At 34.4% G+C, this 23,688-nt stretch overlaps 1 protein-coding gene across 1 annotated transcript in view; it reads left to right on the forward strand.

Moving 5' to 3' along the window:
- The first annotated feature begins 206 nt into the window (after nt 1-206).
- The window catches only part of LOC143242004 (cilia- and flagella-associated protein 57-like), a 65,954-nt gene continuing 42,472 nt past the window's right edge, over nt 207-23,688 (forward strand). The window contains exons 1-3 of the mRNA XM_076485347.1: nt 207-478; nt 17,610-17,614; nt 19,859-20,070. Coding sequence (XP_076341462.1) covers nt 207-478; nt 17,610-17,614; nt 19,859-20,070 — 489 coding nt within the window. The remainder of the gene's footprint in view (nt 479-17,609; nt 17,615-19,858; nt 20,071-23,688) is intronic.

The following is a 23,688-nucleotide window of genomic DNA, read 5'->3' on the forward strand; positions in this document are numbered from 1 at the left end:
TACATTGGATTTCAGTGAAGTGATATGGTTCAGCTAGACAATCCCCACTACAATAAAGTATGAATTCCAAAGTTAAGTGGATGTTGGAAAGAACCATATTATGTAGTCAAAAGAATTGCTGATCACTTTTACAGAATCCACAATAACAGGCAGTTCGAACCAAAGGTCCCCATCGTGACTGTCTTTGGAAGTATGTCATTGAGAGAATGACCAACTGGTTGATTTCAGAGAAGTTTCCACCAGTAATAAATCTATCTATTGAAGAGTCTAAGGGTTTTGTCAAAACAGTTTTAGGGAATAATTTGCCGATGGAAATTCAACTTACTGAAGAATCCAGGATTTCTGAAGAGACACCTTCTAAAGGATCACCTAGGATAGAATCACAAGTGGATTTTTCAACCATTTATCTCGAGAGAGCTCCCACAGTGACAAGGCAGGAAGTGGCAAAAGAGTCAACAATGTATACCATATTTGTACCGTGAGTCTCGGAAAATAACCTCGTCAAAATGACCTGATAAATGGACATTTTAGCCATATTAAAATAAGGTATGAAGATTCTGTTTAGTTAATCAAAATTTTTATTATATTTTGTTTAAAACCGTCAATTAATAACATAACTGTTGAAATGTATATTTGTAAATAATGATATTTTCGTATATTTATATCCACTTATTACTTACATCAAAATGAAACGCGCAAACAAGCGCATTTATATAATAATATGCAAACACATTTTCAGGACAGAAAATACAAAGTATTGTTATAATAGATTAACTTTGACCCATAGTTCTAGCTTGGTGTTGTTATGAGTTAAGTAATTTACATACCTATTAACGTTGGCTTTGGAGGCCTCGCCTAGTATTTTGGTGGATTCAGTAATATACACACCTATTAGCTTTGGCGGGTATGTCTAACAATATTAGTCAATTATGCATTTTAAATTAAGTAACTTCAGGGATTTTTCAGTATGTCACATAAAGAGGTCTTCAATGATCCATAAAAGAAGTCTTCAATGGTCCAAACAAGAAGTCTTCAACGATCCATCAACGATCCAAAAAGAAGTCTTCAGCGATTCATAAGAGAAGCATTCAATTATCCATAAGAGAAGTCTTCAATGATCCAAACAAAGAAGTCTTCACCGACCCAAACAAGAAGTCTTCAATGATCTATAAAGAGGTCTTCAATGCTCTATAAAACAGGTCTTCAATGCTCTATAAAAGAAACCTTCAGTCATCCATGAGAGAAGTCTTCAATGATCCATAAGAGAAATTACATTAGATTGGATTAAACATTTTCTGTATCTCTAGCAATAATTGCCAATTAATATTAGTTTAGTGACTTAGGCAATGAGGCATAAGATCAGATGTAAGTACCATTTTTCGGCCTCTCTGAATCTTCCAAATAATGACTGAAAGGTATTCGTAAAGCTTATCTTATCATTTTAATGGTGGCCTACATCACGACTCAACTTTAAAAAAACGTTAAATTATTTTGATCTAAAATGTATATACTAAAATAACACGCCAGGCATGGCCAGTAGTTAAGGCACCCGAATCGTAATCTGAGATTGGCGGGTTCGAATCTCCGTCGCACCAAACATTATCACCTTTTCAGCCGTGTGACATTACAATATGACGGTCAATCTGACTATTCGTTAGTAAAAGAGTAGCCCAAGAGTTGGTAGTGAGTGGTAATGACCAGCTGTCTCTACCCTAGTCTCACACTGTAAAATTAGGGACGGCTATCGCAGATAGCCCTCGTGTAGCTTTGCGCGAAATCAAACTAAAATAATAACGTATAAATTAGTCGTTTGCATATATATTAGTGTACTTTAATTAATTCTTAAGAATGCTTGTTTCTGATATAAATAACGTTAATTACTTAATATGAACAGAGATCAATGCTTAGTATTTCGATAACTGAAAATATTAACTATGTAAAATACAAAACTGTCTTATGTAATTACAATAGCCCTCTTCCTGATTCTGATAGATATTTCGACAGAAAAAAGTACATTTTATTAAAAAACTCTTTGTGAAATATTCATTTTTTATTCAAAATGGGCCCGGCATGGCCAAGCGCGTAAGGCGTGCGACTCGTAATCCGAGGGTCGCGGGTTCGCGCCCGAGTCGCGCTAAACATGCTCGCCCTCCCAGCCGTGGGGGCGTATAATGTGACGGTCAATCCCACTTTTCGTTGGTAAAAGAGTCCAAGAGTTGGCGGTGGGTGGTGATGACTAGCTGCCTTCCCTCTAGTCTTACACTGCTAAATTAGGGACGGCTAGCACAGATAGCCCTCGAGTAGCTTTGTGCGAAATTCCAAAAAAAAACGAAAAAAAACCCAAAATTATTCAAAACGATTCTTCACTAGCTGCATAGTTATCAAATAAGCCATTTTATGGAAACAAGGGAAAACTACAAAATACTGTTTACTGCTTTATTGAGTATCGTTTTGTTCTTTCTCACATAGTTGATGTACACAGAGAATACACTCAATATCTATAAATTTTATTGCTAATAAAATAGCAACCAGAGAGAGTTTTATTAAAAGACTGTTGTAACAAGGTTCTCATAAGATGGCCGGACGTGGTCTATTAGTTAGTGTTCGTGGTTGACGATTGCAAGGTGAATACACTACGCACTTCCAGCTATGAGCGCGTTATAAAAACAACAGTCAGTCTTACTATTCGGTTAAGAGAAGTCGTAGAGGCAGCGGATGCCGTTGACTGATATCTTCCTTCTGGTCAGAAGCTAAAAGTTTAGAAAACTGGATCTGGCGGTTTGACCCTTGTGATACTTGAGGTAATGTCAAGTTAAAATAACAATTACAAAAGAAAATGCTGTTAAAATTGCTGTTATTACGTAATTTATTTTAAAGAAAAAGTTAAAATAGCTATATCGCAGTTTAGCTCCAGAAGCCAATGAAAAAATGAGAGAATACTGTAATTTGTATAGTTTGAATTCAAATTTGAAGAGTGTTATACATTATTTTAGTTTTACAAGTAGACAGGTGTTTGAGATACGTTCACTTATTCTGACGTGCTCATTACGCTAGTAACAGCAGAATGTCTTTGTTTGTTTGTTTTGAATTTCGCGCAAAGGTACTCGAGGGCTATCTGCGATAGCCGACCCTAATTAGCAGCTAGTCATCATCACCCGCCGCCAACTTTTGGGCTACTCTTTTACCAACGAATAATGGGATTGACCGTCACATTATAACGCCACCACGGCTTAAAGGGTGAGCATGATTGGTGCGACGGAAGTCGAATGCCTTAACCCACCTGGCCACGCCGGGCTAAAGAACATGTCCACCGACTTTAAAAGCTTTGACGAATTTTTGTAAAAGCACAATAAAATTTTCAATAGCTTTGAGCCTTGAGTTACAAATATCAGTAATAAATGTATTTAGAGTTGAGTGTCTCTTGTAAGTTGTATATTCATGACTAAATAAGGGTTTTGATAAGTTTGTCTAACTACATCATACAAAGACATTCGCAAGCCCAGCACGGCCAAGCGTGTTAAGGCGTGCGACTTGTAATCTGAGGGTCGCGGTTTCGTATCCCCGTTGCACCAAACATGCTCGCCCTTTCAGCCGTGGGGCGTTATAATGTCACGGTCAATCCCACTATTCGTTGGTAAAGAGTAGCCCAAGAGATGGCGGTGGGTGGTGATGACTAGCTGCCTCCTCTAGTCTTACACTACTAACAGGGACGGCTGGCGCAGATAGCCCTCGAGTACCTTTGCGCGAAATTCAAAACAAACAAACAAAGACATTCGCTGTTACTAGCGTAATGAGCACGTCAGAATAAGTGAACGTATCTCAAACACCTGTCTACTTGTAAACTAAAATAATGTATAACACTCTTCAAATTTGAATTCAAACTATACAAATTACAGTATTCTCTCATTTTTCATTGGCTTCTGGAGCTAAACTGCGATATAGCTATTTTAACTTTTTCTTTAAAATAAATTACGTAATAACAGCAATTTTAACAGCATTTTCTTTGTAATTATTTTAACTTGACATTACTCGAAGTATCTGAAGGGTCAAATGCCAGATCCAGTTTTCTAAACTTTTGCTTCTGACCAGAAGGAAGATATCAGTCAACGGCATCCGCTCCTCTACGACTTCTCTTAACCGAATAGTAAGACTGACTGTTGTTTTTTAACGCGCTCATAGCTGGAAGTGCGTAGTGTATTCACCTTGCAATCGTCAACCACGAACACTAACTAATAGACCACGTCCATCTTATGAGAACCTTGTTACAACAGTCTTTTAATAAAATCTCTCTGGTTGCTATTTTATTAGCAATAAAATTATAGATATTGTGTATTCTCTGTACATCAACTATGTTGAGAAAGAACGAAACGATACCCATAAAGCAGTAAACAGTATTTTGTAGTTTTCCTGTTTTCATAAAATGGCTTATTTGATAACTGTACAGCTAGTGAAATCGTTTTGAATAATTTTGGTTTTTTTCGTTTTGAATTTCACAAAAGCTACTGAGGGCTATGGCTAGCCGTCCCTAATTTAGCAGTGTAAGACTAGAGGAAGGCAGTAGTCACCACCACCGCCATCTCTTGGGCTACTCTTTACCAACGAATAGTGGGATTGACCGTGACATTATAACGCCCCCACGGCTGAAAGGGCGAGCATGTTTGGTGCAACGGGGATACGAAACCGCGACCCTCAGATTACAAGTCGCACGCCTTAAACGCTTTTACGTGCCGGGCTTGCGAATGTCTTTGTATGATGTAGTTAGACAAACTTATCAAAACCCTTATTTAGTCATGAATATACAACTTACAAGAGACACTCAACTCTTAAATACATTTATTACTGATATTTGTAACTCAAGGCTCAAAGCTATTGAAAAATTTTATTGTGCTTTTACAAAAATTCGTCAAAGCTTTTAAAGTCGGTGGACATGTTCTTTAGCCCGGCGTGGCCAGGTGGGTTAAGGCATTCGACTTCCCGTCGCACCAATCATGCTCACCCTTTTAAGCCGTGGTGGCGTTATAATGTGACGGTCAATCCCATTATTCGTTGGTAAAAGAGTAGCCCAAAAGTTGGCGGCGGGTGATGATGACTAGCTGCTAAATTAGGGTCGGCTATCGCAGATAGCCTTCGTGTAGCTTTGCGCGTAATTAAAAATAAACTTATTTCTGGTTTTGGCCCAGCATGGCGAGGTGGGTTAAGGCGTTCGAGTCGTTATCCGATGGTCGCGGGTTCGAATTCCCGTCGCACCAAACATGCTCGCCCTTTCAACCGTAGGCGCGTTATAATGTGACGGTCAATCTCATTATTCGTTTGTAAAACAGTAGACCAAAAGTTGGCGGTGGGTGGTGATGACTAGCTGCTAAATTAGGGACGGCTAGCGCAGACAGCCCTCGTGTAGCTTTGCGCGAAATTAAAAACAAAACAAAACAAAAACAAACATTTTCTTTAGTTTAATTTGCTCTAGGACATTCTAACTGACTCTTCCTCACAGGAATAAAATATTAACATAAATTTGTGGTAAACTGTATTACGAGATCAAGACTGCACCCTGCTAAAGAGTTAGCAAAGAACTGAGGGATTTATAAGCATGCAAGGAAATGGGTTTTATTAATCGAAAGTATTCATATTTGGGGATTGTATAATCAAACAAGAGTTTTACTAATGGAAGAGTACTGAAAGTTGGGGAGCATATTAGCATACAAGAAAGGGGAATTTGATAATAGAACGTATTGAGATTTGGAAATAGTATTAGCATATAAGTAGGCAGCTTTTATTAACAGAAAGTAGTGAAATTTGGGGAGCATATTCATATATAATTCAAATGGTTTTTACTCTTGCAATTATGTGAAAAAACAAGCATGTACTTTTCAAAAAATATCATATGCAGAGAATAAAAACACGATGTTCTAAATAAAACTATTACAATAATTTAATTATTGCAAATTTTCCGTTACTACGATATGTAGAAATAACAACCTAATAAATGTTTTATTAACAACAAATTAATGTATTTTACCAATTTCTGTATAAAATGTTTTTATTTATTTAACCTGTTCAGTGCCGTCGACGAGACAACTCGTCCAAGCCGATCGGTAACACAGTGCCACGGACAAGTTAATTCGTTCTCAATAATACCTAACTTCAAGGCTAGGTGTCAGCACAATACACGCATTTGACCTATTTACCAATTGTTTCACTTTCGATCCAAAATAGCGTCACGAAAAACCTTACAAAACGAAGAAGTATTTGAGTTGTATTGTAGCAGCTGAAATACATGGCAGTCATCAGGTTAAATACTTTCGAAATATATTTCTTTTGTTACTGAGTACAGTCAAAACACATACAAATTATTTATCAGAATGTTTTTATGATAAATATAGCAAGTAATAACACGAAAGATTCACTACTATCAGTATACTATTAATTATTTTCTTATTTTGTGGTGAACAGAATGTGTGTTAATTACAACCTGCGTATCAGCGCTATTATCTTTTAACAGTTACGAACTGCAACCACTTATTGAACAAATTGCAGGGTCGATTTGCCGCAGTTTATTAATAACTGAAAGAAAAACAACCAGGATTATAGGTGTCGCTTAAGAAATGACGGCAATTTTGAATATATCATATTTTTGTTAATTTGTGAGTAGACTCTTAACTTTCTATACTGATAATTCGTTATAAGTATTAATACGAGATTATTAAAATATCATTGATAATTTGTACGATTGAATATTAGTTTCTGTGTTGTTGTTTTTTTCTGAGCACGTTAAAGTAACATAAAAGTTGCACTTCTGTGAATCAGCCGTGTCAACACTTAGACTAACGCTGCTTCCCTCTTATTTCTGTAGTTTATAATTGAATCAAACTTGGACTATAACTTTGTAAACGACATGTAATGATCTCAAATGGAGCTAATAAATCGTAAATGAGTGGCAGTTACAGAGAACACCTTTTGACAAAGAATGCTACAAACACAGTAAGTGTTGTAGTACACAAAAGATCCCAGGTGTTGGGACGGACGCAGTATTTTACGCCAATCTGACATAACTAGAATTAAAGTCGCTCCCTTCTTGTCTTGATTTATTAGCGCCCAGTTCTCGGTGATAATATGCTCAAGCCTTGCTAATAGGTCTTAATGACGCCTCTGAGAACAAGAACAGCCACTAGTGCTAGGGTACAACGCGTACAAACCACGTCTTCGTTTCATCTTGTTCGCTCAAAGACCCGAGAACGTAAAGCCACAGGGTAATAACACATAAAAAAATAATGACGATAGGCTTTCATATAATATTTCACGAGGGATTTGTGTGAAAACAAAGAGATAATTACAATACCTCCCTATGTACAAACATATCACAATATATACTCGGATATATTGTATGAATTACTGTGCATCGCTGTAAAAAACAGAGATAATCACAAGACCTAAAACTGTACGTACAAACCTATCATATATATACTTGCATAGCCTATAAGAAATAATAGTAACAAACTTTACCGAACCTACTTTTGGCAAAATTATTTAAATATGAGAGATCCATAGTGACAATTCAGGAAGATAAAAGAAAACTATTAAGTAGCATTGAACCGTGAAGACTGTGTAGTGTTACGTATTATTATTTATTTCGGACGAGATTCCGGTTTATTGTGTAACATATGTTAACGTATTACTGTTTTAAATAACCGGAAATTTGAATTTGAATATAGAAGTTAATAAAATGTTAATGTTACATGCCAACAAGATTGATTCACACAATTTTTTTAACACAAATAGATTTGAATATACAAACAAGTTTGTTTTTGTTTTTTTAATTTCGCACAAAGCTACTAGAGGGCGATCTGTGCTAGCCGTGTAAGACTAGAGGGAAGGCATTTAGTTATCATCACTCACTGCCAACTATTGGGCTACTCTTTTACCAACGAGTTTACCAACGAATAGCGGGATTGACCGTCATATTTTAACGCCCCCACGGCTGAAAGGGCGAGCATATTTGGTGCGACCGGGATTTGAACCCGCGACCCTTAGATTACGAGTTGAACGTCTTACCCATTTGGCCATGTTGGGCCGTTATACAGACAAGAAAATAACACAATTTACAATTAGGTCATTACAAATAATGATTTACATACAACAGTTTTAAAAACTTGCAGACTATGCTGAGTTTTGTATCTAGTCTAGTCTAAAACTAAATATTTTATCGACAATACAGATCCCCGACAAACAAATTGCTTCTGAGTTCATACTGTCGCTTAAGCTAGCTAGCTTGACTGGCCTCACACCGTTGACTTTTCACGACAATGATATTTAAAGTCCTCGTAGAAATTCTAACGTCCGAAGTAATTCACTGTAGTTGAACGGTTGATAATGCTCGAAATCTATAAATATTCCTGATCAGATTCTGTAGTTTTGTTTTTATTAATAGACGTTTATTACAGTTATAGCATCCTAGGCCTATAACACACCGACTGTAGCTTTCCAAAATATTATATTTGTCTCTCGGCGGATCGGTTATAAAATATGAATTACGTAAGTTTCTATAATTTTCAACAATGATCTAGCGCATTTTAATAAACTAATATTATTGATTCTCAGTTTCTAGAATGCTCTGCAAATTTCATTAATAGGCGGAAGTTGCATAATACACTGAGAAGAATATACGTCACATACAAAGGAGAAAAACTATAATGAAACAAATGTAGGCACTAAAATAAGTGTGTAACAATAAATCTGTTACAACAGCGACATTAATAATTGAAAATAGTAATATTTCACTTAGAGCATTAGATTACGAAAATAAAACATATAGGTGGGAAGTTTATTTCTAGAAATTCATGTCAGTATATTCGCCATAAAACCATAGGTCCTTATTCTTATTGTAATGTTTTAAATTCTTTCCACACACTATATTTTATACAACTAAACCTAAGATGCACAAGGTATCAAAAGTGCTTAGTACGTCATTGTCATTAATCGCCGTAATAAGTTAATAATTGTTTGATCAATGTCGACATTAAACTTTTGTTACAGTATAACTTAACAATCGTCTACAAAAACAGACGTTTTATTATAGTATATTTTCGCCTAATATGGTGTTGTGCATATGCTCTGACTTCTTTTGAAAAATCTAAGATAGTGGAAACAAGTCGTGCGTAATAAGAAAGCAGAGAAAGCGAAATTTATTTGCTGTTTTGCTGGAACGAACTATCTTTTATATGAAATGTTGGCCTGTCATGGCCAAGCGCGTAAGGCGTGCGACTCGTAATTCGAGGGTCGCGGGTTCACGCCCGCGTCGCGCTAAACATGCTCGCCCTCCCAGCCGTGGGGTGTATAATGTGACGGTCAATCCCACTATTCGTTGGTAAAAGAGTAGCCCAAGAGTTGGCGGTGGGTGGTGATGACTAGCTGCCATCCCTCTAGTCTTACACTGCTAAATTAGGGACGGCTAGCACAGATAGCCCTCGAGTAGCTTCGTGCGAAATTCCAAAACAAACAAAAAAATATGAAATGTTTTTTGTCTTAAACAAAAAAGGCTAGTGTTGATTATATTTCTTTCCATTTTAATGATATCCTGCATAAACAGTTCATGTTTCTTTACAATGTGTGATGCGTAATATTAAAACTTTGTAAAGAAATAAGGTACTCAATATAACTGGCTTGTCGTGTTTGCCCAATTTCAAATAAAACTTAAATAAAGGAAAACAAACAGGATTTAACGAAACGGTCACTTTTTCTCGACTTGACAGTCGATAAACTTTGAATAACTGTTTACCACAAATTCTTCAGATGAAAGTACTAAGTAATTGTTTTTGTAAACTACACAGTTTATACCACTACATAAAAAGTGTTACAATTCATAACTCTGTCTTGGACTATTTACTTCAAAGACTGCTTTAGGCATAAGATACTCTGACATATCAATACATCACCATTACTCTGCCATCTAGGGATCGAAATGTAAACCAATGCTTCGGTTTGTATAAAAAATACAACTTTATTATAATTTTGTTCATCTCCATACCAAGCGTCTTGACAATGGCATTTTACATATCTTTACAGTCCAAAAAATAAGTGAAAAATCAATAAGCGTTTTTGCTCACTTTAAAGATTTGCTTACAATCGACATTACGATTAAGTCGAGAAATTGAATTGGTGCAAGTTTTCTTTGTGAATTAATACTTTTATTTTGAGACGAGGTTCACTTGTTTGTTTGTTTGTTTTGGAATTCCGCACAAAGATACTCGAGGGCTATCTGTGCTAGCCGTCCCTAATTTAGCAGTGTAAGACTAGAGGGAAGGCAGCTAGTCATCACCACCCACCGCCAACTCTTGAGCTACTCTTTTACCAACGAATAGTGGGATTGACTGTCACATTATAACGCCCCCACGGCTGGGAGGGCGAGCATGTTTGGCGCGATGCGCGAACCCGCGACCCTCGGATTACGAGTCGCCCGCCTACGCGCTAGGCCATGCCAGGCCCTATTTTGAGACGAGGTTCACTTGTTTGTTTGGGCCCATTTCGAACAAAATTTATATGAACCAAAAATGTTCTCTCTTCAAAGAAAAAATAACAATCAGGTAATGTCTAATTGATATTTGAATACATAAAATGTAAGTAAGCATGCAACTTAAAACTGACGGGTAAATCTTCGGAAACTTAGAATGGAAATTACTTGAGTTTTTAAATATAAATAATGACTAGGAAAGGAGCGTCGCTTGTTTGAAGGAGACTCCTTACACGAGGTTATGGTAACTGTTCGGAATGCTATTTTTACCATTATAGGTGTAAAATTGTATCAGAACGTAACTAGAATTTCTCTGAAAGCTTTGTTTGCAGCTCGGCGTCGTCTTAATTAGTTTGATAGAGTATGAGCCGGAAGGTCCATTTTCGTGTCTTTTTGTCTCAAAATTGCATTACGTTCTTTGAGAGCGTTGTTAAGGTTACAGTAAAATCCCACCATTCTATAGTGCAGTTGGCGGTAAGAGCAACGATAATCAAGTGCCTTACTTCAAATTAATCGCTTCAAAATTAGCAACAGCTAGCGGCTATAAAGCACGTTTTTATGTTAACGAGCTGCAAACCATTAACCTCTATTTACAGAATAAGTACACTAACCACCAAATAACAAATGTCGTGTAGCTTGTAATATAAAAGAATTAACTTACAGAAGTTAAAAACAACCAGTTTCAGTGAGTACTTCCTATGTTTTTCTATACTGGACAGTATTAGATTCAACTTAGATTGGCCTAATATATGAGGTAGAATAACTTATTTTAATCTAACTTTTAAGTTTTACGTACAGCTAAATTGCAAAAACGTTATTTTGTTGCAGTGAAACTAGTTAACACTCCTACGAAAAAAATATTTACATCCACTAAAGTGATTTTGGGGCCTATCAGGCCCCATATATTTTTCCAATAGAAACACAGTGATTTAGCAACATTCATTACAAACAACTTTAGAATGGCTCTGACAAACATTTTTTTACAATTTGAGCAAACAATTTTCGACTGTCTATCTTTTGATCTGCCGCACAAATGGCATCGTCCTCTTTTTGCCCTCTTTGCAGGCGGTTCACATGAGGTTGTTTTGTCATTATCTTTGCAGTAAATTTCTTTGATTTCAAGCACCAATTGCCGTATAAATTCTCTTCTGGCTCTTGATTTATGTTGACGAAGAAATTCTGGATGTTTTGTCGAGTATAGAACGAAAGCATTGTACGCAGCAAGATCTAGAATGTTATAGAATATGCAGACTGACCAGCGCTTTGATCGCCTCTTTGTTGTATAATATCTCACCAGTTGATCGAGAGTGTCGACACCTGCCTTCGTTGCATTGTAAAGATTGACGATTTCGGGCTTTCCATTCTCTTCTACTTCACCAGACTGATGCTGAGAACTCAGTAGTAGCACATATTTTCCTGGTTTGTCCGAGTGCCTGAGAAGAGTGATGTCGTCATGGTAGAAAAACTTTGGTGATAACTCTCTAGATTTTGCATTTATCTCAGGAGGCAGGAAGGTTCTTGATTTCCGTATGGTTCCAACAAGTCCTGTTCTTTTTTGTTCGTAGGTACTTGGCAAGTGTCATTGTTGTGAAGAAATTATCTGTCGTTATTGTCCTTCCTTTTCCAAGAAATGGCTGACTCAGTTCTCTGACTATTCTTTCTCCTTGATTTGTTTCTGTCGTATTTCCAACCTTTCCAGTATAAATTTGAGCGTTGAGGAGGTAACTTGTCTTTGCATCTGTTAGGCACCAAATCTTTATTCCGTATTTGCCTGGCTTTGTCGAAATGTATGTTCTGAAGCCAACTCTTCCTTTGAAGTTACATTGTTGTTCATTCACTGTCAGGTATTCGCTTGGGTTGTAACTGTTTTTGCAATTTTCAATGAAAAAATTCCAGACTCCAGAGATGGCGGCATCTTTGATTTCCCTATTTCTTTGAGAGTGGATGTCAAATCTGATTTTTGAGCACATTTTTTTGAATTTGTCTTGTGTAATCAGTTTTCGCAAAAATGGCAAACCGAATTCGGTTGAAAACATTTCGTCTATCGATGAATTTTTGGATTTGCTTATTCCAAGGAAAAGATTAGCTGCGATCCATTTCCAGAGGTCAAATTTCTTCAAAAATTGGTTCTTTCATGACGGTGTTTGTTGAGTGAATGATCTGTTCCATCATATTATCAGAGATGAAAATTTTGAATGTTTCGAATGGTGTAGAGACTCATGGAGCAGCTTGCCTTGTAATGCCTGGGTTCCCATTGAATATATTGAGAGCTGCGGTTCTCCTGTTGATCCTTAAAGGTGTTGTTGAATAACTAAAATTTTTATCTTTGGACAAAAGTTCGTTTACTGGCATCGTAGTAAGATCTTCTTGATTACTTTCTTTACTTTCAGAAGGGTACGGCGCGATTTGTTCATCATTTTCGGCTTCAGAAGGATCATCATCACAACTTTCAAAGTAGTCTTCGACATTATCATGTTCACTTTCATCGTCGGATGGTTTTGTCAGTAAATGTACAGCTTCATCAAGAGATATCATTTTGACACGGTTTGAAGATTTCAGCTCCTATATATATAGGATTTGTGGATTCTTCTAGAATATTCTAGAAGCTTCAAGAATATTCTAAATACTTCTGTAAGGTTTCTAGAATGTTCTAGAACAGGCATGGGCAAACTAAAGTCATTTTTTATGTTTTTTTTGATCTGGGGCCTAATATTCCCAAAAATATAGTGGATGTTTTTAAAATATTATTTCGCAAATGTCTGAAAAGTCAAAATATTATTGCTCCTTAAAATATAAAGGATAGGGTCAGTTAATAGCAATTTCATTTAAATACAAAATTATTAGCCTAATATTAATAACCTTTCAAGTTGCTCTGGGGCCTATTAGGCCCAATTTCCGTAGGAGTGTTAAGAATTATAAAATCAAACTTACTTTGAAATTTAAATACGGTATATTAAAAAAATCAGTGTATATCTATCTATGCTTAATATAACTTTTATCACTACAACCAGATTGGATACAGAGGGATGCATCCCCCTAGTGCCATACAAAAATTGTGTACCATTACTTGTAACTTGATCTTTAGAATAAAATCAATAAATGAGAGTTCGTAGTCATATATGTTTCTAAATTAATTACATGAAATTTACGTTGCAGTAACAAGGAAAAGTTTACTTGGGGTCGGGTTTAAGTCGCTGTTAATTAGTCGATCACACCTCCCCTACCAAAAAAAATCCTGTATCCACCCCTGACAACAACGTATTTACAGAATGCAAATAAACGAGATAGTGTTAGCAAGTAATAATAATAAAACAATTTTGGAGTTACAACTTCCTACGCAATGTTACTACTGGAATTTGTTTTTCAGATTCGAAAGTTAACCACGGGAATTGCGTTACTTTTGACCTGGTTGAGGATATTATATTATAAAGCAACAATATTTTTAAATATATTTTCCAAAGTTTTGATGAATTTGAATCCACGTAAACTTTATCATAGGAAAATCAAAATAATTTACTTTGTTAAAATATTGGAATGTATAATAAAAAAGGATAAAGGTTACGATTAAATTGAAATGTCTAAGTTCCAAGCTACCTTAATAAGCCTAAATAAATATACAAGTTCCAAGCTACCTCAGTAAGCCTAAATAAATATACAAGTTCCAAGCTACCTCAGTAAGCCTAAATAAATATACAAGTTCCAAGCTACCTCAGTAAGCCTAAACAAATATATACAAGTTCCAAGTTACCTCAGTAAGCCAAAATAAATATACAAGCTCCAAGCTTTCTTCTAAGCCTATATAAATAAATTGTTCTTGATAAGAAGATAAATTAAGTTTGAATTGTAGAATATATACGGCAAACCGTAGTATTTTACAACTTTCAATTTTGAAGGGAACGTCCACATACTTTCACGCGCCAAATCATTAAATCTTTAATAATAACAGAAATGTGTTCAAAATATTTCGGCACGTAAATGCTGATGAAATGTAGTTCTTAATTTAAATGTTTTAGTTAAAGTTTTAAATTTAATAACATGTCAAACACGAAAAGATTCCTTTAATTACTTTAAAATAGCGCAGATAGTCCTCGTGTAGCTTTGCATGAAATTCAAAAACAAACAAACAATTACTTTAAAACAGTGATGACGTCTTACCTTCATTCATTGGATACACAAGTTTCACAGAATAATTTATGAAGCGATAATGTTTCAAAGTCCTAGCAATTAGGATATAATTTATGTATTACTTTAGAAACAATGATTTTCAAATATTTGTTCAATATTCTTCACTTACGTCACTCTTAAATCGCGATTTCAGTTTATATATATCATAGCTGCAAGATATACAGATGTCATAACTGTTGTATTTTTAAATTAAAAACACGCAAGTTTCCGAGCAATACGAATTTTGGTATTAAAAATCGGGCACTGACCTTTATTGAACACTTTCTTAAAAATAAACTACACTGCCATCTAAGTTTATATACTTGCTTCACCATTAAAAATTACACTGAATACATTCATTCTTTACACCAATTTTTACACTTTAACTAGAAGGTTCAATAGGCTATAACTTACATTCAAAATAAGAAAGACTCAATTGTTTCCTTTCTAAACTTCAACTGTTTAATTTCTATTATACTTAATATCACTTTTTGGTAATAATTCTGTACCTGAGACCACATTAATGGTTTTCTATCATACATACCATAATATAATTTAGTTTTTGAGAAAGTTTTTTTTTACCTCTATTGATTACAATTATTACTAAATAATTTAATAAACATTCTTATACCAAGTTTCTTCGTTTTTGTTCCACCACAATTCACCTACTGAACAAAAGACATTTTTGAAAGTTCTAATATCAACTTGAAACAAAATTGTAATTCAGAAATATTTAATTAATACAAATCCTTTGAAAAACAACAACAAATACCAACAAAACAAGCATACCCAACTGATAATTCGTCAAGTTTTAGTTTTATTGTACATTTTGTGTACTTTACTACCTCTAGTCAGTTCATTATAGAGAATTGGCTTTACTAATTTCATAATTTATTAAATTACGACAAATAATACAATTAATTTACATTTGATTACGTTTTTAATAATTATGCTGAATTTTCACATTGTAAAGTCAAAATATCAGATCATACAACAATGTTCACACTTTATAATGAAAATGGTATTTGTTTTATTAGATATTTAATGGTGTTTTTGATATAAAACAACATATATTCAGTCGTCTTATTTAAAAGCTAGAAGATCAAAACTAACATTGCTGGTCGTATGGTTAATGTCATAAACAACTTGTGGAAAAGTGAAGATATAGTGGTGATATATAATGAAATTCATAAAATTTCATAACATTTACTACTTCCATATTAGTTGTAATGCCACTTTCAACATTAAAAGTTACACTAATATGAAACCAATACTTTTTTTTTCTGTTCCTCTTGCAAGCAACACAATTAACATAAACAACAGGTACTAACACACCTCAAAAATAATTCCAAGTTTGTATTTTTTTTTAACACAACTTACAATTTCAATACAAAATCATTAACGATGCACACTTTTAAGTAAATGGTAATGGAATGTGTGTGTTTTCTTATAGAAAAGTCACATCAGGCGATCTGCTGAACCCACCGAGGGGAAACAAACCCCTGACCTCAGTGTTGCAAGTCCCGTTTGCTGTACTAGCCGGGGGCAGAGGTAACAGAATAAAGAAATTAACAGAGAGTTTGATAAAATATATTCAAATTACCCTCAAATATTATGACCAAATCCACGTGGTAATCTTCCACTGAGAATAAAATATAGGTAAGTATAGTCATATTTTTAAAGGAAGAAATACAACTAGAAACCATATTTGACTTTATAAGATTGACCACTCGTAGTTTTATAATGTATGCTAAACCTACAAATTTTGAAAGATAACAAGTTAATAAAAAACTGAGTGAAAAATATTTATACATCATTTCAGTATTGTATGCAAGTTGTTTATACAATATATCACTAAAGTTAAGGTTGAGATCACAGATAATAGAAAAAGTTGTTTGACATGACCATAGCAAGTCACTAAGAAATTTGATAATTGATACATGCTACTACAGTGTCAGTCACTCTCACTTTTGTTGTACCAGTGTATCAGTGTCAGTCACTCTGTCATACTGCTTCACTCCACTCTCACTTTGTTGTACCAGTGTATCAGTGTCAGTCACTCTGTCATACTGCTTCACTCACTCCTCATTTGTCGCACCAGTGTATCAGTGTCAGTCACTCTGTCATACTGCTTCACCTCCCACTCACTTTCAGTCATGCCCAGTGTATCAGTGTCAGTCACTCTGTCATACTGCTTCACTCACTCACTCACTTTGTTGTACCAGTGTATCAGTGTCAGTCACTGTCATACTGCTTCACCTCACTCTCACTTTGTTGTACCAGTGTATCAGTGTCAGTCACTCTGTCATACTGCTTCACTCACTCTCACTTTGTCTTGTCGTACCAGTGTATCAGTGTCAGTCACTCTGTCGTATAGAGAAACATGTTAGATAAGAGTATTTTAAGATCCTTTCCAATTTCTATTGTATTGAAAACTTCAGAGCAATTTAAACCTGATTTATAGACTGAATTCTCCTCTCAATAATAACTAGCTATACACTTCAGTTTTTTGTAATACTAATAATTTTAGCTTTTACTACAACAATTGGGACCAAATTACTAATGCCAGAAGATAAGGTTTCTTTACTTACTCCCAATGGTAGAAACTTGTCTATTTTGTTTCTTTTTTTTTTCCCACTTTACATTTATTTAGAGAGCTGTCACCTTCCTACAACTGTCTACAGGCAGTGAAGGGTAACACAAATGGGAAACATTGTGGGCTCAAGCCACCCATATTTTGCTCTTATATCTTATTTTTTCTTACTTCACATAGAACAGTGTATATTCACATGTTGGTCCCACTTCTTGCCATTACCTCCAAAACACATGCTATGTCTCAGTATTCTACATTATAGCCTGTGATGTTTTTAACATTTGCAGCATTTTTTTTTCTAGTTGGTAATGCTTGTTTCAATAATTAACTTGTTTTTTTTTATCACAGGTTTGGTATTGATGTTTCTAATAGTCCTTCCTTTTAAGTTAATCTTTTCTTAACTGTGGAAATGTTTTTAAATGCATTTTCTTTTCAGAACAGAAAACAATTTGAACAAGGCACTTTGTTTATATCCTCATGATGACTGTTATAAAAATAAAACATTTTTTTTTTTATTACTTTACTAAATTTTGAACTATGGAGATCATTGGTATCTATTGAATAAAGTTATCAATAATGTTACAATTATCACATTTTCATAAATCTAATGTTAGAAAAAACAACACATTGATAAATACTACAACAATCATATACTACTATGATAAAATACAATAATGGTCTAAGTTTAATTACAAGTTCGTTTGAAATGTGTAACTATAACATACTATGCAAATTTGAGAAAAATATCACTGTTTTAGTATATTCTGTCAAATTCTGGAAAACTAAATTTTACCATAATTGAGGATGCTCAATTAAAACATTGTTTTGCAAGCCGCACTCTGAAAATTTGTCTTCCAAATATGAAAAATAAAATGGCTGCTATAAAAATACAAAAAAATATATGCCCATCTGGATGCCAGCACACGGTGTGCCACTGTGGCCAACATTTGACCAATTTTGAATCCCACAACCATTGAAATAGTACAAATAGCAATATTTCATTTGAACTAAAAGTCACTTATTAGAGTGAATACATCTGTATTGCATTTTCAATTTCATACCAAGAGTGAGCTTCCGATGTATTTGAACTTGTAACTAAGCAAAATAAAATATTTGTTTCAGATGGGACAATATTTAGCTACTCAAGCATCAGATACGTTTTCTTTCTGATATTGGAGATCATATCCAATAATCTTCTAGCAGTAACATGATATTTATAATTCATTTCTCTGTTGTAGATAGTAGGAATAAATTATTGATAACATGGAGGCACTAGCAACCTTGAAACAAAATGAAAAGTGCAATTTAACCTGTGTGTTCATGCCAGGAAAATAATGCACAACACCTATATGATGCAACTACACAAGGATTAACCACTTTTGCTAGCATTACACAAGAGAACCAAAAGCTTTGAGATATGTAATACAAAGATGAAATAGAAAGGTTACTGACAATGTTAGATAAGTCTTCCAAAATATCCACAGGTGACAAGTACTGTGATGATAGTTATACAAGTAAAGAAAAAATACAAAGAAAACCAATGTTCAAAATGCACTGTTTCTTGTAGTTCTGGTTAAATACAATTATTTGTGGAGGAAGGGTGTGGTAACTCTCCATCAGGTGTTTGCAGCAAAGTATCACCAATTAATTAAGAATTACACTTTTGCTGTCCAGAATATATTCCAGCCAAAAAAGTTGACATCTGGTGCCACATTCAACATGAACCATAAAAACAGAGTGCAGCAATGCTTGATCAGAAGATGAGAATACATGGCAGGTATAAATGACCCAACTGCGTCAGAGGGAAAACACTGTTTTAAAGGATAAAGACCAATCACATAAAAAGTGACCATTCAGATATTATAATTATTTGATTTTGTAATGAAATGAAAACTTCTGCTGAATATAATGATATATTAGAGCCACAAGAGGTGTACAATAAGTATTGCACAATTGCTAAGGAGTTGAGAGTTAAAATTTCTCATTTGTTCATTGGTAAAATAGTTAGTTTCATGGGTAAGTTAGAATAACGGATTACCAAGTTCTGTGAAATTACTGTTCATCACAATCAACCACCAATATAATGCATCATACTAGTTCCTATAAATATTGGTTACATTCCTGTTTTAATGAAGAAACAATCTCTAGATGGTTTATGAAAACTTTCTCAATGTATCTGCATTCAAACCACAGGAAAAAGATGAATTTCTATCAATGTGGCACCGATAATCAGAAATGACATACTTTATCATCCACTCTACAAAGATGTTAATGCAGTGTACAATAGGCTATATCCCAGAAAGTTTGAACATGTTTCTCAGTGGCCAGCATCTACTGGAAGGTAACAACTCATCATATAGTGGCAAAAAAGAAATCTTTGACAGATTGTCAGATCCTAAATATAGATCGAGATCATGTCTACACAGTTAGTGGAGCAAAATACCTAACACTTAAACATTGTGTTAGATAGAAGTCTTCATCAGGCAACAATCATCAGTTACACAACACACCTAAAAATTGGTACAGCCTTGGATGAAAATGCATACTGAAGACATTGAATGAAAACTGAGCTGTTATTCTTTCAAATCTTATCACAGATCTTTCTGTACATTTCACAACAAACACTGACATTAATGAAACCATCCTGGATGGCTATGACAGAATCTACGCTATTCAAGTATCAGCTTGTCAAAGAGGGCCACCACATGTTCATCTGCATGATGACATTGAACTCTTAAAAAAGAAAAAGAAAAAAAAGACTCTGACTCTTCCAAAACTAAGAATAACACTTTTACTGTCGACATACTGGGTACAACTTATTCATAATTTAAGAATTCTACTCAAGAAAAATGATTCAATAGTTGCATCAAAGACAGCCAATTAGTATAGAAAGCACAAGTTACAAATATTGATTTGATGCTCATGAGGTACTAAAAAAATCCAAAAGACCCTAGACCTACATATACTGTAATCAAGCAAATTAACAGCAAGAATAACCCTGAGATAACATCTGTTGGGTACATACCAATATATCACAGATAGTGTCAATCTTAACTCTGCATTAAAACAGTTACTTCATATTACTGTGTGTTTCAACCAAAATCAAGTATTATAACTTACTGGATCTCTCTTTCCAAAAAACTGAAGGAATTTAGGTAGTCTGTATTTGGTTATAAAATGTACTTATCCCACACCTATGTGGACTGTGTACAGTTGGGAACGCTCACAGAATTCTAGGACAACAAATGCAAAATTGTGGCTTAGCTGATATGTGGATTGAAAGTGGTATTTTAAGCCCCAACACAACACATCAGGTCATGGTAAGATGAGCACATGCATTGAGCTACAGCTTACACAGCTATACAATCATTTGGAAGAACATGACAAAGAGGAACTATCAGAAGCTATGTAGTCAGTTAATCCATAAAATTTTGATAAGTTTAATTAGTATCACAGTATTTACAAAGTTCTATGAAAACATGAAGACCTTTATTTCAGAACATAATGAGTATTCCAGAGCAGTATTTTTGTACCTCAACACATGAAAATGGTATCTTGCTCCTTCACATCAGAGCATAAATGTAATGGAATATGGAAGTGACATGCCTTTCAAAAAAAATGTTCCATACTTCTTCAGGCATGATCACAAATTATGCCAAATGGGCTACAGTGTACCTTGAGAAAAATGAATAAATTACCACAAAATGTCCTTCATAAACTTTAGAATGGCAACTTTGTGGTAAAGGAATCTAATCATAAGTTCAATCTGATTGATCCAGGACAAAGCTAGGGATGGCTGAACAGCACAAAAAAAAAGTAGATACTTCTGCATTTTGTTTGACTCCCATCATATAACCAATTTCAATCAAAACTAGAAACACTCTGATGGTGGAACATGTAGATGATTATGTTCACAGTAAGATTACCCTATCAGAAGAAAATGTGATAGTGATAACAAAATCAAAATAGTCTCTAATACTTCAATAATTCGTTTGAAGTTCTGAAGAATAATGTTACTGAAGATTTGACAACAGAAAGCATTCAGCAATCACTTAGAACAGAGACACTAGTACAAGAACAAATTGATGCATTTGGCGACTTGTGTTCACCTGACAATATACTCCAAACTGAACTCGCACACTCTCGAATGAAAACAACACTCTCATCATTGTATGTTGTGAAGGAATAAGAAAAGAATACACAACTATAAAGGCAGACAGAAACATTTCACAACTATTTATTACTGCCTGAGGGAAAGAAGAGAATGTTAATCTTGAAAATATTTTACAACATGGATTAATGCCTGTGTTAATATCACTTTAGTTATAAATGGAAGTTTCTAAATGCATAGTAAATTCTCTTCTAAATATGTGCTGACTCAAGGCACAGTAACTTCAAGGTTGATGACACTCAATGGGAAGTCATGTTTGATAATATAAATGCATGCAGAAATTAAACAAAGCATTATTCATTGACTATGTAGATACATTTAAAGCATTAGTATTTCAAATGGGACCACATTTCCATGGAACTGAAGCGACTTTTGACAGATATCATTAGAATTCAATTACGAATAGAGGAATAGCCAAATGTCCACAAGACTTTCAACCAGTACAAGAAATCATTGAAAGCTAGTTAGTTCCTTTTACCAGCAAATGGTCAAGCTTTTGTCACTTGGAGAGAAACAAAAGGATCTGGCAAATTTCCTTTATGATCAGTTATTACCCAGAGAACAAGACACTTGTCACAGCTGGAAGATTCAAGATTATCAGAGCTGTAAAATGTCGAGATCCAAAAAAAAAAAAAAAAAGACATCTCTACTGCAAGCAAATGCATATGAAGTGCTGCACAGTGTTCACACACATTACCCATCAATAGTTTTATTTTTTTTAATTGACACAGTTGTACTTTGTTAATTGTTCATTTTAATAAAATGCACTACATCAAGTTGTAAATGAAAGGAGAAACATCCAATATCCCAAGAATATTTCTGTTCATGAAATTCACCAGCTTGTATCAAGAAATCAGATAAAGACTTTGCTTGAATTTCATTCAACTGAAGGATACAATAACGTGTCAATTTTCAGCACTGAGCAAGAAGACAGCATAGCAAGTATTTCAAATTCACCATAAATTACTGTAGCACTCGAGAAAAAAAACTTAACAATAAGAATGTAAATATCTGTGGGAAAGTTATGCAAGTTCTCACACACTGACAATTGTGACACATAAATCTGTCCTATAAAGGCCACTCTCAAGAAGTTTTGTCACCAACAATTGACGCCATACTGTTTCACATCCAATGCACTCATCATTAGACCAGGGTATGGAGACAAGACAACTGCCCTAGCCCAGTACTTACACAACAGGTATGGGATGGAAACTTTGGAACTAAGTTAATGTCTCTCCCTCTCACTTCCAATTTGTGCTCTGAAATTATTACAATGTTAGTGGTAGACTGTTTACAACCAAATGTTTAAAATATATTAAATAATAATGGTAATATTTGTTGGCTAAATGAGTATTTCATTTATTTCAAAATTTAGAGTATGAGAGAAGGAGAGATAGGAGAACAGGGGAAAGCAAATACGTGAATAAAAAACACAACATTGTGAACCTGCCTATTGATATTTTATATAAAAACTGGGCTCAAAATAAAACCAGTTGTTCATAAAACATTTCAAAACACATCTGTGACCAAGATAATACCCAATTGTGGACCAGATGTCAAACATGGATTTGTTATCTCTATATTACTGTAAACTTGATTTGTTGAGTCTATTCAACAATATTTGTTTTCAATCATCTAAGGTTTGTATTATAATGTATACATACAACCTGTAGTTAATCAGTCAAGGTATTTCTGACTTTAAACACACTGACCAAATGTTTGACTGAATGATTAGCTTACTTGTGCACAAGATTTATTTTCAAGCTCAACTAATAAGAAAATAACCTTTCACATATTTAAAAGCTTTTGGTAAAAACTAATACTATCTTCCCACCAGCAACTACTGCTTTTGTTAAAAGCAGTAAATTCACAGAAACTTAAGTAGTATGTTGCCATTCTGTTTTTTGAAAATTGTGAGTCAAAGTTAACAAAGAGCTTGACAAACAATATTTCTGAAATGAACAAACTTTAAATGTACAAAATGCTCATTTTCCAACTTTTAACACCAAATGCCTACAGTTTTACAATTCTTGTTAACATATTTTGAATTTTTTCCTCCTGTAATTAAGCCTAAAAATTTAAATTTATAAAAATGGTCATTTATACTGCACCTGAGAAAAATGTTCTCATTTGTTTCACAACACAGATCTTTATGAATATTGTATTTGTACCTTAGATTTCAAGAACAATTATGCACTCTTACAAAGGATGTTTTTCAAAAAAGTGTAAGCTATATATGTTATTAATTGCAAAGAT

Source organism: Tachypleus tridentatus, unplaced genomic scaffold, assembly GCF_004210375.1.
Source record: "Tachypleus tridentatus isolate NWPU-2018 unplaced genomic scaffold, ASM421037v1 Hic_cluster_1, whole genome shotgun sequence".
Lineage (NCBI taxonomy): Eukaryota > Metazoa > Arthropoda > Merostomata > Xiphosura > Limulidae > Tachypleus > Tachypleus tridentatus.